The 18,798-nt window shown below is 51.2% G+C and overlaps 2 protein-coding genes across 2 annotated transcripts in view; one reads left to right on the top strand and one right to left on the bottom strand.

The window, feature by feature from the left end:
• RRP1B (ribosomal RNA processing 1B) overlaps positions 1-15,431 on the bottom strand; it is a 28,515-nt gene extending 13,084 nt beyond the window's left edge. The window contains exons 1-9 of the mRNA XM_033125150.1: positions 15,358-15,431; positions 14,788-15,086; positions 6,858-6,940; positions 5,357-5,414; positions 4,037-4,122; positions 3,617-3,678; positions 3,140-3,269; positions 2,193-2,257; positions 1,555-1,736 (exon numbers count right to left, since the gene is read on the bottom strand). Coding sequence (XP_032981041.1) covers positions 1,555-1,736; positions 2,193-2,257; positions 3,140-3,269; positions 3,617-3,678; positions 4,037-4,122; positions 5,357-5,414; positions 6,858-6,940; positions 14,788-15,086; positions 15,358-15,431 — 1,039 coding nt within the window. The remainder of the gene's footprint in view (positions 1-1,554; positions 1,737-2,192; positions 2,258-3,139; positions 3,270-3,616; positions 3,679-4,036; positions 4,123-5,356; positions 5,415-6,857; positions 6,941-14,787; positions 15,087-15,357) is intronic.
• The window catches only part of HSF2BP (heat shock transcription factor 2 binding protein), a 66,378-nt gene continuing 62,676 nt past the window's right edge, over positions 15,097-18,798 (top strand). Inside the window, exons 1-3 of the mRNA XM_033122760.1 lie at positions 15,097-15,276; positions 16,012-16,289; positions 17,024-17,174. Coding sequence (XP_032978651.1) covers positions 16,254-16,289; positions 17,024-17,174 — 187 coding nt within the window. The 5' untranslated portion in view covers positions 15,097-15,276; positions 16,012-16,253. The remainder of the gene's footprint in view (positions 15,277-16,011; positions 16,290-17,023; positions 17,175-18,798) is intronic.

Here is an 18,798-nt window from a genome sequence, read left to right as displayed (position 1 = left end):
AGTAACCACACATCATGCCCTTCATTCCATCGTGAAGCCTGCACTGCCTTCAATGCTGCCTGGCCAACCCGTCCTCCGTCAGACCTGGACGGCAAGCTCCTGGGTCAGCGCTCAGGTAGCGGGGCAGGCGCCGTGAGCTCTGGCCTGCAAGGAGCCGCCTCGGCAGCCTGTGGCTAATTCCAGACAGCTTAGGGCCGTGGTAAGGCTCCGGAGCGGTACACTAACTTCACGGGGCAGTCTCAGGAGACACAAGCTAATATCAACGCAACTTTTAACATTTAAAAAATAATTTATAGAGCACTAAAGCCCATGAAAAAGCAGATAGAAATAACTAACGACAACACGCCACTTTTGAGACTTGTGCTGTTTCTGGACTCCTGTGAGCGCGTTAGCAGTGTGCGCCCGTTAGCAGTGTGAGCTTGTTAGTGGTGGCAGCTCGTTAGTGGTGTGGCCTCAGGGCACAACCAGAGGGGACAGCAGGGCCCATGCTGACCAGGTGATCCTGAAACATCCCGAGCGGAACTGGGACAACTGTGGAGGCGCTCGCAGAACAGTGAGACAAATGTGGTGACGGGGAGGGATCCACAGACAGCTGCCACCGCCACACAACATTTGCTCAGGGTTTTTATTTTAGTTAATCCATCACTTATATGGAATTTAAAATTAAAATGTTTCTTCCTTTCTTTTTAAAGACTTTTGTCTTTTACTGATTAAAAAATACATGCTCAATGTAGAAAATTTAGAAAAACAGACAAAAATACAGAGAAAACCACCCCAAATTCTGCTACCTAGGGCTAACTATTAACATTTTGATATATATCCTTCCAGATTTTTTAAGGCATGCATAAATGTTAAAACAAACCAGGCTCCTTCTACATCGAGTTTTACGTCCTGCTTTAAAAACCATTACCAAGCTTCCTGTGGTCATTATTTTTGAGAACTCTGCCTGTCGATGGCTACGTCACAGGGTAAGCGTGGATGTACCCTGACCATTCACCCCAAGCTGGCACCAAGGCACCGTAACCATTCCCACAGTTTTATGGGCCTGCACTTTAAACGCACGCTCTCTGAACAATTGCGCGGGAATAAAACAGCGCCGAGAACGCTGTCAGTCCACAGTGGACATTTAAACACCCAAAGAAAAAGAAAAAGAATGCTGAAGAAACGCAGAGATCAGAGGGCTAGCTATAGAAACAAGAGTGCATTCACACTAAGTGCATCCGACATCCCATCGAGAACTTTCTGCCGTCTGTGTCGGCATCAGGATGTTTACAGACATGAAGAAGCCAAAACGACAAAAACAAAATTCAAAGCAGCAGCAACAAGGAGACTGTCCCGCATTGTGGGAGATCCAGAACTGTGTGTGAGACGCAGCACACTGAGACCTGGGGTCCTCCCCAGGAGACCCCCAGACAGGTACAGGGTGTCCAGGGCAGAGCCACCTTTGATGAATTGCAGGTTACAGTCAGTGGGCCCCAGCTAATGTGTTCAAGTGTTTGTCTGATGAGGACTTTTACCTACAAAGAGAAAGGCTACTCAGGGAAGTTTCCTTACCCGTCTTCTTTTTACTGAATGTTTTCGTCCATGTCACCTCGTTTTCAGATGTCTCTTCTTCAAAGAAGTTGCTTTCATCCACTTTAGTCTTCTGTTCCTCCACTGTCTCTTCAGGTTCAAGTGGAGACTGATCTACAATGACTTCAAAAACACCCCTAGCTATAGTCTGCACCACTGTATGGCTGGGGGGAAGCAGAGCAAAGAGGAAGCGATTAAAACGCACGGTGTGGACCTCGTTAGCTAAGGCAGGTAGAGGGAGGTCTAAGGAGCAGGGAAGGGCCAGCACACATCCTCGTGGGCCTTCCAGGACCCGGGGAGGGGCCAGCGGGTGCGCAGGCACCTGCACGCCTCATGACGCTCCCATACTCCCCCGCAGCTGCAAGGAGCCGGCCCAGTGCTCTGTGGCGGAAGCAGAGGGACCATGGGGGATGAACTCCGTGTGGGGAGGGCGTTAAACAGCAAAGCAAGAAGAGCCGAATCACGGCTCAAAGCTTCCAATGTCCTGCCAATGGCACTTAAGGGATTGGCTGTCCTCAGCTGGACAACCATCCCAGTTGGGTCACGCTTCCCAACACGAAACAACCCACTGCCCCACTTACGTACCAACTGAAGCAATAAAAAACACGAGAATCACTTACTCCTTAGTCTTGGCAACAATTTTGCAGAATGGATCAATAAACTTGAGATTCTGATCTGCCAAAAGCTGTAATTTAGAAATAAAATAGGAAAAAAAATAAGGGAAAAAAGCGCCTTTTCTCCTCCGTGACGTGTCCTTGAAAGAGGAAACAGTTGCTCTTTTCACATAGCTTGAGTCAATCTGAGTGACATTTATCTCACAATGCCCAAAAGCACTGCACGAATTACCCAGACGCCCAGAGCCAGGCCAAAGGTCGCGGCTGCCCTCCAGCCGCGAGGGCACCTTGAGGCGATGAGCAGAGAATGGCGCCCACTCCGACCGACCGCTCCAGGTTCCCTCCTCCATGGAGCAGGTCGGTACGGACACTACCAGAGGTTGAGATGAAGCGATTATGTTTTTATACAACACTTAGACTTTCTTTTACTTAAAAAAAGCACTTGTTCACTGTAGAACTTGTGAAAGAAAGAAGTAAAAGCTGCTCACAATCCCAAATCAGGTAATCCCTTGCACGCTAAGGCATGTATGTTTCCTTTGCAGCCTTTGTCTATTCGCATGCGAATATATACTTAAAAAAGTCAGAACTTCTGCGCAGCTGCCTGCTCCCTTTCTTCCCTGCTGCTTTTACAAACTCAGTATCCTGCGCATTTTCTCATGTTGTTGGATTCTTTACTGGACTAGGTAGGTGGCTTTCAATAGTTTCCTAAGGAAGACTCCATGCACTTCCTTAGGGCACGAACCCGTGTCCCTGTGTCCATTAGCTGCGGAGGACATTCTTGGCCGGGCAAGGATGGTATCAAAGTCAGGGCGACCCAATGCATGCTCAGCTATTGCCAGCAACAGACCACCTTCCACGGCCAGCTCACAGGGCACCCGAAGAAGAGCCGACGCCTGTGCACGCCAGCTGTGGCCCCACCCCCACCGCTGGTGGCACAGCAGCCTGGCACTTACCTCTTTCCCTCCCACTTTGGACAGTTCATCTAGGTAAACGTCAATGAGGTGGAATTTCACTCCGTTAGGAGACTGACTCTCAGGATGCAGAACTTCCTTCATCAAGACACTAAGAAGGAGCTGGACTCGGCTAAAGAAAACAACACACATGGCCGTTAACGGCAGCGCGGCAACACTTCTTGCCCCTATGGAGATGCGCCATTCAGCCTCGTGCTACGCTACATGGCAAGCTGGGGAGGCCCAGAAAGTTTACGAGGCAAGAAGCGCCCCTGAAATCAGTATAAAGTGCCAACCGGCACATGTGCTCAGCTCTTCCATTCCTCCACTGGATTTGAAGTTCCTTATGGAGAAGGACGTTTTGCTTCTCACAGAGCTCAACAGAGACCAGGCAAGTCATACCTGACTGAGAGGCTTGAAAAACACAGTTTCCTCAGGAGTTTTAAGGCCACCAAGTGCTAAGCCCGATAGTTTACCAACCTTTCTTCCCAGCCGTCCTGCTTCAGGGCCTCAAAGGACTGCCGCAGGACCAGGCGGATCAGCTGGGGACAAACACATGTGCATTACAGGGGAGAGTAAGAAAGGCTGCTCGGCCCAGCAGAACGAGGGGACCAAGGACACCGATGTAGCCTGGATCCCGCAAGTGATAAAATATCCGCAATCACCCTATTTAACCTCTAGATCGTAAATGTTAACCCAAGCCCTCCAAACTCATCCCTGATGGCGGGAGAGACGGCACATGTCCAAGGCCGTCCAACGCTCACTGGCTTTCCTCACACCGCGCCTGGGACCCACAGTGCTTCACAAACAACTGTCCCAGCGTGTGGAGCTGCTAACATGCTCCTGCACACGTGCGTCTGCAGTGACTGGGGGTGGGGAGGGGGGGCGCGCTGACCTTACCATCTGGTATCTGTCCAGGCGCGGCGTGTCCATCTCTGTCCACTCTCGATTCATCGTTTGCCAAAAGGTCTGAATGAACAGGTGCTCTGCAGCAAAAACGCTTTGTTTTGAATGGTTGGTTTCAGGTGAACATATAACCAGATAGCAAGAAGGCATCGGCGAGAAACAAACTAGGACAATTTGTCATTTACTTTTCTCAAGAATTCTTGGGTAGCGAGACAGTTTGGTCAATCATTAAATGTACTCAATAATTGCTTTTACATGTAAGTAAAAGCATATTCTAGTGACAGGAAGGCTGTTCATATCGTAATGCTCAGCCAGCATGCTCTCTGAGCACTCTTTTTATCCACTGCAAAGCCATGTTTCTAGTAAAATCAAAAGATTTTCTAGGCCACGTCCACGGGCCCTTTCTACCCACCTGTACCTAACAACCCAGAGCCAGTGATTCTGATGGACACCTCGGCGGTCCATGGAGAAACTGCTTTTTGTTTCATGTGCAGTGTCACTAGGTGAGCTATAAAAAACATTCTACATTTTTCTTCTGAGCCACGAAGCTACCACCTTTTTGCCCAAAAGTAATTTTTGACTTTTGTTTTTTTGCTTCACTTCTTTTTGCACAAATCGTTCTTGATATATGAAAGCCGATACTACATTCCATGTGTAGAATTCTGTTTGTTATGTGTCGGCTGGGACCCTGCTCAAATCCAGACAACCATGGGGAGTAATTAAGGCCATTAGGACAGTTTCCATCTCGGGAGCGGTAAGCAAAACAAACTACTTCTGCTGTCTCTTTCTTCCCTTGTAAGTAACCAAAGCCTGAATGTCCCAGAAATAATTTCTCCTTTTGTTTGTTCTTTCTGGTAGAGGGATTACTTTATAGTTTATATATTAGCAGTGATGACTTTATATGGCTCTAGTCTCGACAAGGATAAACCCGGCCCGAGGTTGCTGCAAACACTGGCACGTGCATATACAGATTCTAAGTGTTAAATAACTCAGATTTTGGAGATTCTGGAAGGTTATTATTTCTTAAAACACTTTTCGGAAATCTCTGAGATGCCAAATACGACACTCCACAAGACACCTCCTTCCCATCTGACAGAGTCAGGATGTCAGTTGAGCATAGCTTTCCCCCAGGACCGGTTTGTCGCCTGATATCTACACACTGGTAGCCAGCCCCAGGTTAATGTGAAATTAGCCCACTGGAAAACGGAAGCGTGGAAGCAAGGAGAAGAAACAACATGGACCACATATCCTAGGCAAGTTACCAAATCAGACGAACGAGGAAGTTTTGAGAGTCATGAAAAGATCAGGACTTACGGGCCTCTGAGTTGTTAACAACATGGATGAGTTGGGAAATAGTGTTCGCTAGTTCCTCCTGCAAAGGTGGGGTTGGGGAGAAACATCGGGGTTATTTTGTGGCAGCACTGAGATGACAGCATCACGGCCTGCACCTCCTCCCGTATCTGTAGGGGAGCACGAGTCTGTACTTCTGTTTGCAGTGTCACTTCCACTAAGAAGTGTGTATCTGAATATCTGCATTTTATCACATGTGAAACCCCCACTTTCAATGGACTACTGTCCCAGCCTAATATGCCTCTGACGTTTAAGATGCATGTTGAAAAAAGTATGTCTAGTTACCTGTTCAAATGACCTACAGAGAAAATGAATTAGCTGGCTTTAAAAATATACCAAAACTTAAATTGAAACTTTCTCCTAATCCCCCCCAATAACGGAAACACAGGTGCCCCAGCTGGGACTCTGACCACGGGGCTCAGTGTGTGGAACCAGAAAGCCGCCCCCGGGAGTGCTCAGAAGGTGCTGGGCAGCCTGGTCAACAGCGCCCTCCCAGGCTCTATTCGGGCAAAGTGCCACCAGAACAGTGTGTCCAACTCAGCGGCAGCAAGCTCATCTGTGCCTAGAACTCAGACACCCGCCGTGGGGAGTGCCAACCAAAGAACTGCCTGAGTAACATAAGAAAGCACCGATCGTCGTGGGTGTGATCTGCAGTTCACGGGGCTGCAAGTCTCCCTCACCCAGTTTAAATCAACTCCCGGGCTTGAAAACGATGTTCCTGTGTATGTTTTCCCTCCACTAAAGCTGTTGGCTGTTACTTTTGAATGTGATTTAAAAATATTTTTGCCCTGTTATCCTACTCAAAATATGTTCCGCGGAGTAAAAGCAATACATCAGAGCGAGTTATCACACGGCTTGGGGGAAGTGGCCAAGTCACGCATTAAAACCCAGACAAGTCAAATCTGCCTGCGACATTTTACACATCGGTGGGATTCAAATGGCGTTTCAAGGCTTACCCCTCTGCTCTGCTTTTGCACATCAGAACAAAGCTCTTAAACAGTGAAAACCATTTTCTTACTCGTTGTGCTGGGGCCCAGGTGCCCACGCACACCTGTGCCGACCTGAGGGCGGGAGCAGTGAGCCCCCGGCCCTGCGCGGCCCGGCGGCTGCCGAGGCGCAGGCACCCACGTAACCGGCAGAGAGGGGCCCAGGGCGCTCCCAGGACCTTAAGACTAGTGCCACGGCATTTCTGACCACAAAGAAAAGGAAACAGGAACTTCAAAATAAGCAATGTAACACCTGTCATGGAACTAGGAATCCGTGACGGAGAAACAATGAATCTTTAATTTATATGTATTCTTCATTATTTGAAAAAAGAATTAACCTCAATGCTTGGACACTGCACCCCATTCCACATGACAGAGGTGACGCAGGGCACATTAGGGGACAGACACAGTGTGAAACAAGCAAGCCTCCTATCCATCTCTGCCCAAATCCAGCCACGTGACAAAGGGAACTCTGTTACCTGCAGCGGGGGGTCATCCTGCACCCACATGCAGTAGAAGAGCCCTTTCCATATTTTCAGAAGTTCTTCTTGACTGAAACCGCCTAGAGGGCAAAACAGCACAAAAATCTTATTTTAGAGTCCTCACAGTTTCTTTCTTGAAGTTTAAAAATGCCACATAAGCAGTGAAAATATCACATACAAGGTCTGACAACTAAGTTCGCGAACCCATCTTACAAAAAGCACTACATCCCTCATTGCTGAATACCACTACGGTCACCTTCCAAGTACTCCCCTTGGTAAGCTATGCACTGACGCCAGCACCTAGTCTACTCTTCAAAGCAATTTTGGAACTGTTTTTGGAATGGCCATCAAAGCTGTCGTTTTACCCTTGATGTCCTGAATGTCATCAAAATGCCTTCCTTTCAATATTTCCTTTATCTTCGGGTAAAGAAAGAAGTCATTGGGGGCCAGATCAGGTGAGCAGGGAGGGTGTTCCAATACAGTGATTTGTTTACTGGCTAAAATCTCCCTCACAGACAGTGCAGTGTGAGCTGGAGCATTGTCGTGATGCAAGAGCCATGAATTGTTGGTGAAAAGTTCAGGTCCTCTAACTTTTCCATGCGGCCTTTTCAGCACTTCCAAATAGTAAACTTGGTTAACTGTTTGTCCGGTTGGTACAAATTGATAATGAATGATCCCTCTGATATTAAAAAAGATTTGCAACAGCACTGCAACAAGTCTGCGAACTGAATTATCAGACCTCAATTATCAGACCTCGTACATTTTCATTGTTTCACCTGCAAATGTTTTTTTTTTTTCTTTATTGAAGCATCGCTACAAAAGCAACACACATAAATTATGCAGTTTTACCAGCTATGGGGCAGGGTGAGTGGTAGCCTGTTCTCATTATCCAAGTCACGTGAGGAAGCAAACGTCATCACAACGGAAAACGAATGGAGCGGTCATGAACAAAATGAGTCCCCCCCACGTGCCTCCCTTTGCTTAAACTAGCCCCTCCCTCTGCACATCATCTTCACTGCTCTTGCAAAGTAAAATCACAAATCTGAGAAAAGACGCAGGATTTGCTCAAGTCCCATATAAGTAGCCCCCGGGAAACTGGCAAAGCTTGGGGACATTTCTGCTAAGGTGACTCTTTTAAGGATCCTGCAATGAGGTCACACCTGGCTGTACCCGCATCTCCCTCCCTCCCGGTTACGTTTTTCACTTCATTTCAATTTTAGTCTTGCGTTAAGCGGCACCACCTTGGTTAGTCTCGTTCTGACTCATTATTGAAGCTCTCTCCCTCGGCCTGTACCACCCACGACCAAGGCACAAGTCACGCGCAGTCTTCCATTCTCCTGGGTCGACCCCACGTGTCGTGGAATCATTAATTGCTGAGTGACATAAAGAATTTTAAAATGAGGTAAGTGTACACTCTTGGGAGTCTCCAAGCCCGTGGAGAACAGACAGAACCCGCAAGTCTCAATGCATCTTACCACCAACTGTCTTGATTACTGTCTCAGGAGGAGACAGTAGGAGAAGCCCTTTGGAGCAGCAAAACAGGATCAACTAGGAGCACGTAAACGAGTGTATGTCTAGGATCAATGTGATCTCGGTACTCCGAAAGATCATTAAAAGGTGACGGATCCTTTTGATGGATTGAAGTTTATTTAGGGTTCAGAGCAAGCTGTATGCCTTTCTAGGTACTGATTTCCAAGTTACCAAAGACCTTTCTTACGGCACCAATTTTATTATGGCGCATTTTGATTCTTTGTGGGATGTTCTCACTTAAAAGCAATACACCAGAAACTATAGTAAAATTAGTTTATTTAAGTGCATTTCCTTTAGAGGTTGGGCAAATGGCTCACCGATTGGTTTTCCTCCCCTCCTGTAGCATGTGGGGAGCGTTCTGCTGAGAACGCGCACTAGAGTGAGCGATAAACCCCAGGACAGGCACTGAGCTAAGTGGCCACAGTAACTGTCACTGGACCTGCACGGATGTTCAGTCACCTTACGGCTAATGAACTAGTGGATCCAGGCAAGGGTCACCAATGGTGACATTAGATGAAAAATGATCGAGGAACTTTAAAATGGACAAATCAGACCACCAACACCCAAACCCGTAGACGTATCTCACCTTGCGAAAGCCAACAACTATTCATTAGACGCCGCATGCAGTGCAACAGGGAGCACACAGCACCACCTGCTAAGTCTTCTTACAAAAACAAAAAAGCTAATGTAGGGGTTCACAATGAGTCACCCCAAGCTGTGCCTCTCTGGCACGTGGATTATTTTGAGCTGAAGGCTCATGAGAAACTTCCACCTCGCCCTTAAATGAGAGGCTTTGCTCATAGTAAGACCTATCACCAGGAGTAACTTTTTGGCCCTACCTGCAGGGCAGGCAAACCAGTAACGACTGCACATCTGCTCTTATCGTCCTGCAGTGACCTGCCTCCCCTCTGAAGCCCCAGGCGCCTTACTTCAATCTGAGCTCAGAATGTCACAGACACCTCATCTCTTCTTTCTGTCTCTGAACCTCTCCTGTATGTGGGGTCTCTGACTCTCTCATGGATGTGGGGTTCCCATGCATGTGTGTGTAATTAATCCCCAAAGTGGGAAACTACAGGATAAATGACCCAGTTTCTCCAACACATAAATTGCAAAGAAAAGATAGGTAAGAACTGTTAGAAGTCTTAGCAGACATATCAACCAAATGCAATGGGCGGGTCTTGCTTAGATTCTGATTTGTCATAAAAAATTTACGAAATGATGGGAAAACCTCAACAGCCTGGGTATTTCATACTAAGATTTTTTTAAAAAGGTGTGATAACGGCACTGTGGTTATGTTAAAAAGAGTCCTTATTTTTTAGAGACACATACTGAGTATCTGGATATGAGATGAGTGGGCTTTGCCTCACAAGGATTTAGTGGGAAGGAGGAAGTGGGCAGATCAGACAAACTGGCTGGGTATGGATAAACACCGAAGTATAGTAGTGAATAGGCTTTTTATGTGTTTGAAGTAGTCCTGAATTAAAAAAAGAAAACCACTACATGAATGTGTTATCATGAGCTCTTTTCTCTTTTTGTTTAAAACACTTCATCCTGAAATTCGAAAAGCACGAACATGATGAAGAGTGTTAAAATGACATTGGCTTCTGCACGAGGCTCGGTACTGGGCCCTCCTCTCGCTTTTACAGGGCAGCTAAGCCGCCCTCCCTCCAGTGCTGCCCACCTTTAAGGCAGGGCCCGTGGAAGGAGGCAGTGTGTGGGCGGGACTCACCCACACGAGGGACGCAGCGAGCTGAGCTTACGCCAAATTGGCACGAGGTCCCTTGGCCGCAGCGCTGGTTCAGAGTGGACAAATGACCCCACCACAGACCCAGACCCTCTTCTCAGGCTTGAGGAGACTGCAAGAGAAGACAGTTCGCGCCTGTACTCAGTCACCTTCCCACACGATGGGCAGCCTGTGAGAATGAAACCAATCGGGGGAGCAGGGCTGGCCATGGACAAACGCTGGGTTCTGGGGCCTCCACTGGGGCACCTGCATGAAGCTGGGCTGCAGGTCTTTCCTTTAAAACTAGTGTGGCTTGGCTGTGTTGTCAAGTTGCAACTGAAAGAGTCCTAAACGATAAAAATTTTTATTGCAAAAAATTCATATACTACACCAACGGTTGTACAATCAAAAGTTCCTGTTCACTGCCTCCCAAACCCCGGCCCCTCCCAGAGGGATCACTGTTACCTGCCCGATGTGCACCTCTTCAGATCGTTCCTACACACTTATGTGACACAGAAATGTAACTGCGTGCACGTGTGTAACCTCAATAGCATCACAGGTTCCACATATTCTGTATTCTGGCTGTTTCCCTTAAAAACAGCAGTGTATCTAGATGGCTCTTCCCTTAAAAACAGCAGAGTCTCTAGATGGCTCTTCCAAGGGCACCAGCCTGTCAAACCAACCCTAAGTGATAATCTGACATACCCAAGTATCTTGGGACAACCCAGACGTGCAATAGGCAAAGTCACATGATGATGTACTTTTGTAATGTTCAACAATAGCTTTTGACACAGTAAAGTGTGACATCCTGGCCAGTGGGCAGGAAAGGGAGTTGGACGTGAAAGCGTATTCTGCTTCATCCTACGGGAGACAACAAAGTACAGTGGAAACAAACCCTGGGTCAGGCCTCGGCTAGCAGTATTAGAAAAGTGTCACTGTGGGGACAGAGCCCCAAAAAGCAGTTTCCAGGCTCTCAGCCTCACATAGAAAGGTGCTGGCTCAGGTAGTAAATGGCCATCGACTGTGATCAAATGGCCATCAGCTGTGGCTAGTTGGCCGTCAGCTGTAACCAGTGAGCCATTAGCCATGGATATAACTGCCGAGGCTAGGCTAGCAAAAAATGGGGGGCTAGCAAGAAGATGGTGGCTGAGCCTGCAAGCGGCACAGTGAGGGCTGAGAATTGTGTTGCTCCTGGTTCCTGTGTCTCCAACCCAGCTGCCAGCGAGAGTATAGTGGTGTGACTTCCCTACCTATGGCTCCATGGGTGTTCCTTTTTGGCCTAGCCATATCCTGCGTTCTTGTGTGGGGGGCGGGACCGGAGACCCCGCACGACACCCCGCACGACAGTCACTAACCTCTGGGCCTGTTTCCTCACATATATGTGAGGTTTATGGTTAGGGCCAAAATACGAGCACGTATGAGAAGTGTTTTATAAGAGCAAAGCACTATTCAATTTGTGGGTGTCATGATTGTCTTGTGTTCTCTGCCCACAGGCTCTTGAAGGTCTTTTCCCTTTTAAAACATCTACATATTTACAGAAATCACTTGCTTTCACCCAGTAATTTAGCTGGTAAAAACAAGGCACCAATTTTTGAAACATTTAAAGCAAAACAAATTTCCCTTATTCAATGTCTTTCAAAACTTTGAAGGTGAAGTACGCGTCTCTAGTTTTGTTCCAGTTGCTTCTTGACCTGTCTTTTCTTCTGGGGGTTGAATTTCTTAAACTTAACAACCAAGTGTCTGACAATATAGGCTTAGTTCAAAACGACCGAGGTGAAAGGAAAGTTGAGACGTGGATACAGGAAATACCAACAAGCTTTGAAGTGAGAAAATTCACCTGTTCTCACCACGAAGGAGCCCAGGAACTGTTTCAGGAGGGGGTGGAGTGTATATTCAAACTCACACCTGTGTCACAACAGCTGCAGCTCCTGGATATTATAACTGGGTCGAGGGACCCCCCCCTAGCTATCGTATGAAAAAACACTGATTTCCCCCATTACTACCATTGAATCTGAGCCCCACCAACTGTAAGATGTAGTTATTTTATGTGCCACCAAATGAAAGCAAGAATGCAAATGGAACTGTCACAAAGTTAATTAAGATAAATCCTAATTTTAGCAGGTGTTCAAAGTTGCAGAATCGATCAAACGGGCAGGGAGTGTCGCCTGCTTAGTTCAGTGGTGATCACCAGAGCCACCCACGGTGTGCGCAGTGAGAAGAGCACACAGCAGGCACCCTGTGCCCGACCCCACAGACCTGGATGAGGAAATGACACGTGGGCCGGCCCGAGGAAAACCATGGACGGCGACAGCGACCATCCCATGACCACACACTCAGCACCAACGGTGCTGCACGCTGAGCTGCTGTGAGCAGCCGAAGGGTTTCTCATTCCTCCCCCCTCCTCCCCCACCCCCTGGCCTTCTTTCCCCCTCCCCCACCCCACTCTGGTTCAAGCCGTTGTTTCTCAGTCTGGTTGTGTAGGACACAGCTCCCTGGCCCGTGCTGGTTACGAGAGTTGCGCTCCCCCGGCTGAGGGGGTCGGTCGCTGGTCGGCCGTTCACGGCAGCTCACGGCAGCTCTCGCCGGCTGCCGGCTGCTCACACTGGCCACCGGCCGCTCCTGGCAGCACATGGCAGCCCACAGGCCCAGGTGGAAAGTGAACCGGCGATCTTGGTGTTAGGAGCATGGTGCTCCAACCACCTGAGCCACCGGGCAGGTCCTCTCATTTCTTTCTAACATCACAAAGCTGTCTGTGCTGCTGGAGGACGGCTATATGTATGTTAGAGTAAAACTTTAGATTTCCTAAGACAACATGCAAAAAGAAATTGAGGTTGTCAATGAGATTAAAATGTCAGGCCAAGTACTTCCAAACTTGTGTTTCTATTTTGATAGAGTACAGCTGTGGCAGAGATCATGTTAATTTTGTCCCATCATCACTGTCTATGACGTTTACTTTGCAGTTGCTTTTCTGAAGACTCACTATACTCTGTGCAATGAACAAGAGATTCAGATGAGTAACTGTGGGTGATTGGGGTGCTAAGCGGACAGGGCCCCTGGACATGACAGAAACGCAATGGCTGCAAGTGTTTGCATGAGCATTTCAGACCCTGGACCCGCTCAGCAAGGGGGTTTGAGCAACAGGCTGTCTGGCTGTCTCAGCTCCATATGTACTGCATCTGGCCTTCTGTTCTTGTAAATAGCCAGGCTCCCGTTTGCCTGGATGTGCTTCCACTTCCAGCTAAGAAAACAGACGGAAGCTAACAGTGTTTTGGGGAAAAGTGACACATTAACAGATAATTAGCAAGCAATGCAGCTAAGTGCTACAATAGACACAAACTGGATATTCCAGAATCCCAGGGGAGTGGGGGTGAGAGGACCGGGAAAGTGATGCTGAATATTGGGAGTGGGTCAGGGGTGGAAATCTTTTCAGCATGAACAGAAGCAAGGCAGACACGTGATAAACGGGGTATTGTACACTAGGACCCGGGAATGCTCTGCTGTCGATGGAACGTGAAGCTGGCACATAGAGGATGAGCTGGGAAGAGGCTAGGGGAACAGATGACCTGAGGACTAGGAATTCCAGGGAGGTGGAGACGCCAGGTCAGTAGCACGGCTGAGCTACAAGTAGCTAAGGTCAGGCTAGAAATTTAGGGTTAAGAACCTTTAGTGTGTCTGGGGTACCTGAAACCACGAGAGGAAATGAAGTCTGTCAGGGAGATCCCTAACAAAACCGAGGCCAGGAAACTTTGATCTTCATTCCGCTTACTAGCAGACTTCCCCTAAAATTGTATTTTCTTTTCCGAGTGGTCTTTTGTGATTGCTCTTCAAAATAAACTAACAATGTCAGTACTGCGGGGAGATGATACCCATTCTTTCAAGTAGGCTCTAAATGTGTTAGGAATTAAACCAAACGTTATCTTGGTGCAATAGAAAACACCTTGGGCGTGCATTAGGATCTGCAGAACATATTTTGCATCAGGCAAATGCAATCCTTCAATGGCACCCCACTGCAACGCCAGTGGGGGGAGGACCAGGCGGATGACTACATTTTGAACTTCACGTCCCTCCGCCCTCCCCGCCCCGACTTACTGCTCGTCCAGCCATGCCTCCCGCCTCAGTTCGAACCTGTCGGCCTCCCCGCAGAGAGGCCTTCCTGGACCAGCCGGCGCAGAGGAGCGCCCTCCTTCCCTGATCCCCATGTCCGTTACTACACTCCACAATCTCTGCTTTAGTGATCTCGCCGCGCCCTCCGCCCCAGCTTTACTAGCACGAATGCTTCGAGGGTAGGAACTCTGTCTTCTGTCCTGTAACTGCAGCCCCGAAAGGTGTTGTTCTAATGATGGCGTGAATCAATGAGGAGCACAGCATAAATCAGGCTGAGCCTAGTACGTAAAGTACAGGACCCGGGTGGGACAGACGGGGTCTATTCTGAGCTTTCCTCCCACTGTGACTTTCCGCAGACGACCTAACCCCTGTGGGCCTCAGTCCCTCCACCGTAAAACCAGACTAGACCCGGCGGGAAGCGGTCCCCACGGTGCGAACACACAGAAGCACGCGGCAGGGGCGCGACTCAGCGCCCGACGTTTTCCCTGCTCTACCGGCGGCTCGGCCCAGGCCCCGGCCTTCAGCCCCGACCCGGCCGCCACGCGGCGCGGCGAACCGCCGGGCGCCCACCTGTCTCCCTCTGCGTCTTCACGCTGATGTACTGGCGCAGCTTCTTCACAGCCCGGTCCCGGACGCCCTTCTCGTGCGATGCCAGCCGCTGAGCGAACTGGATCTCGGCGGGCTGCATGGCGGGGGCCCTCGCGCCCGCTGGAGCATCCCCGGCCGCAGCCCCCGGCACCTCTGCCTCGCGCCGCGGCGCTGCCCGGGCCACGACTGCGCACAAGGCGGCGGGGGCGGGGCGGCGCGGAGGCGGCGCGCGGGCTGATGGCGTCACAAAAGCGCCCCGCAGCCGCCGCTCGCGGCGCGTTCTGGGAGCGAGCGCCGCGGGCGCCCTGGCGGGGGCCCTGCAGCTCCGGGCCCCGTTGCGTCACGCCATCGCTCCGCTGTCTTTCGGTCACCGTCACCGAAAGTCAGTGCCGTTGACAGCGAGGTTAGCCAGGATCGGGTCTCGGCCAGAAGCAGTCGGACGGCCGATTGTAAATGGTCTAGAATCTTTAGGTACATTCACAAAACCCCCCATTTGGCCCGGCAGCCATCCCACGAAACACATGGCACCGAGTTTTTAATTGTACTCCCCACACCGCCTCGGCCGGTGGACACCGGGACGAAGGGTCGTCCTTCGGGTTCTTGGCGGGTGTTGGGGGCAGCCCCATTGAGAGGTCTCTAGGGCCAGCGGAGGCGGCACCCTCGAGGGTCCCCTAGTGTCTTGGTCCCGGTGCTGGGGTAGGTCCCGGGGCAGGGGCAGGGGCGGCGCAGGCGGGAGCCGGGGTTTGCAGCGTGTCAGCCCTCGGGCATGGAGAGCAAGCATCCTGGGAATCAGCAATGTCAGCTTCCTGCGGGGTTCAGAGACGGACCCCGATTATTAATCGTGCAATAATCGGTCCAAGTCAACCCACCGGCTGCACCGTATTTTGCGAACTCAGTGGGCAAGCGGATGGACTAGGCGATGTCGCCACGTTCACGGTGCTCACTTCAGTTCTAGGCAGCTGGTGGGACTGACGTTCCCTACGGGGGGCCGGGGCAGACTTCCCGAGGACCCCGTTGTCAGAATGCTGGGGCCCTCGCTCAAGGAGCTTGGAGCGAGCAGGGGAGCATGGCCGCGGGCCGAACGGGTGGTGGTTCCTCGACGGCTTCGCCCTTAACTCTAGCACCTCTCGCCAACCAGGGAAAGCCCGATTCTATTCATTTCATTTGACATTTACACCTGGGTCCCACTGTCTCTCTACTTTGCAGTTAACAAGTTGAAAGCCCCCGCTAAGCCAGAAGAGCTGACGCGGGTCGAGCGAGCCCACCCCTAGTTCGTGGGGCTGAGAGGGCGGCGCGCACGACGAGGTTTGAGCCTCGTGCCTCGCCGTACCCGACCCCAGGCCCATAGGGACGTAGTCTCGCGCTTCTTCCCGCGCTTTCTGCCGTGAGGGGGTCAGAGGGCGCGCGTGCTGCGCAGGCGCAAGCAGCCGGAGCCGAGGCTGGTGGCCATGGGCGAAGCCGGAGGCGCTGAGGAGGCCCGCCGGGTGAGTGAGCAGGCCGGCGTGTTCGCGCTGCCACCATTTGCTTTCTCGCGCCGCCCTGAGGCCCGTGTGGGCCTCGCCCAGTGCGCGCAGGACCAGCCCTGGGCCCGTCAGCAGACGGCGTGGCCGGGGCGACCTGCCTGCGAACCGGGTGCGGGTCCCGGAGGCCGCAGCCGGGGGCGGTGGGCGCTCGTGGGAGGGGACGGCGGTGCCGCTCTGCCTCCTACGCCTGGCGTCCCCGAGCCCGCGACGCTGTGATGCTCGTGTCCGGCTTACTGTCCGTAGGACGGTCAGGGCTGCGCCGTCGTCGCTTCCGCGGCACGTGGTGTAGGGGGAGGGGCCGGACCCGCGTTCGGAGCCTGTGGGGTCCCGCTTAGGGCGGCGCTTCGAGGAAGCCCCCCGCCTCCCTCTGCCTGCGGTCCTGGCGCGGCGGGGCAGGCTGGGCGCGTCCACGGGCGTTCGCTGACACTCCCCTTGCCTCCTGCTGAGCGCGGCGCCGAAACGCTCGGAGAAGGGCGCTGGCGTTTTGCTGGGCTTCTGGCGGCGGGCGTCGTGGGCACTGAAAACAGTGGCTCCCGTGGGGAAGGCGGGGCCTCTGGGCCAAGCCGGGCCACGGCCGCAGACGGCGCGCCGGGTAAAGCCGGGCTTCTGTTCTGCAACGACGGCCGGCCGACGGCTGCTGATGGCCGTTGTCTGCACAGAAACGTGATACTCCTACCATCTGCTTGTTCTTCCAGCACGTGGGGACCAAAGAAGAGTATGTGAGAGTCAGAAAGAAGGACCTGGAACGGCTGACGACGGAAGTGATGCAAATACGGGACTTCTTGCCCAGAATCCTGAACGGGGAGGTGTTGGAAAGCTTCCAGAAGTTAAAGGTTATAGAAAAAAGTGAGTTTTCCTTCGTCTCCAACGGCCCTTAATGCTGGGAGCGATCTGTCCCAGCAGGTTTACGTTCCGTGGATACCTGTGACGCAATTGTCAACAACCTGGAAGGAACAGTTACAGTCCTTAACTACGTTTGGGGGAATCACAAGAGACGGAGGAGCTCGCAGGAGTAGTTGGGGGACATGCAAGGTTTTGTTGGAGGGTTGCTAGCTTTCTGAAGTGTCCGTTACCACCTTCTCTTTCTGTCCACCTCTGTTCCTTGGCAGAACTTCCTCCTCTGGTGGTTGAAAGTTCTAAGAGGTTCTTACTGGTGTAGGTTAAGGACCTTGCCTTGTGGAAACCTTGCACAGACTTAAATGTGTCTGTAGCCGTGGCTGCATGTGGGTTGATTTGTCTCTGGGTTGATGGACGGGTCAGCCTCTGGCCCTGATTTGAGGTCAGCCTTGCCAGGACATGCCCAGTGCCCACTCAGACGGGAGATTGGAGCTGAGCTGTCATGTCACATATCAGTCTAGCAGCTGATGGAAGTGCTTGGCGGTGTTCCAGGATTGAGTCAGCAATTGCCTAATTGAGGCTGAATTACAATTAAATCAGTCTTCAACGTTCCAGGCTAATTCACCACAGTGCGTTGGACTGTTTGCCGTCCCCCTTAGGAAAGGTGCAGCTGGGGGGCCTGGGTTGTGTTTGGAGCACTAGTCCAGACAAGAAGGCATCTTCCCAGTACAAGTTTCTGCTTTGTGCAAATGCGTCTGCTCAAGGGGCAGCCATATCCAGTGAGGAGGGAGAATGCTCGTGGCCACCATAGCTCCCTGCCCTGTTTATCCTCTTTGGAATCCTCGGATCTGCTGTCCTCTGCTCTGGGAGGTGGACTCCCCCACACCGCTTGCACTGGCTCCCTTGCTGACTGCCAGGAGGGCTCACCAACGGAAAGCGTCAGTGGGTGGAGAGAGGTTGGGTGTTTCTTCCTGCTCCCTCTGCAGCTGTGACCCCCACCCAGGGGCCTCCCCCACCAGTCTCAGCTCTCATTGGGCTCCAGTAACACTGTTTTCTCCGCTCATTCCTTCAGCTGGAGGGCTGTTGCCTGTCACTCTGCTGGGTGGCTATGTTTCTCACTGCAGAGTAATAAACTGGCAGTCTGCAAAACACATCAGGGTCTCATGGATGATAAGCATGAGTCAGTCTTTGGAGGTCAGTCCTCTACCAAAGTCAAATTGTGCTTATAAAAGCAAGGGCCACAAACGAATCTGGGGGGACTTGGTCAAGGTTAGACTTCTGGAGATCTTGTCCCGCACTCCCTGGCCTTCCCCACGGATGTCTTGGGCCACTTCTCTGTCTCCTTTGCTTATCACCCTTCTGTGCAGCAGCCTGTTAGCCGGTGGAGACTCAGCCCTGGGCCCCCTTCTCCCCTTATCTGTGCACACACAGCATTAGTTACCATCTGGGTGCCAGTGGTTCCTGGATGTAGCTGTAGCTCAAACCTCTCCTCCAGGCTCAGAACCCTGACTGTAAGTCCTACTTGGCATTTCTCTCATGTGTTTCATAATCACTTCAAATTCTAATTGTCTCATCTTAGCCTAATCAGTCTATGACTATCAGGAAGGACCTAGAGTCTCACAAGGTCAGGTTT

This window comes from Rhinolophus ferrumequinum, chromosome 2 (genome assembly GCF_004115265.2).
Source record: "Rhinolophus ferrumequinum isolate MPI-CBG mRhiFer1 chromosome 2, mRhiFer1_v1.p, whole genome shotgun sequence".
NCBI classification, from domain to species: Eukaryota; Metazoa; Chordata; class Mammalia; order Chiroptera; family Rhinolophidae; genus Rhinolophus; species Rhinolophus ferrumequinum.
Note: the sequence above shows the minus strand (reverse complement) of the source record. Positions and strands in the feature narration are given on the sequence as shown.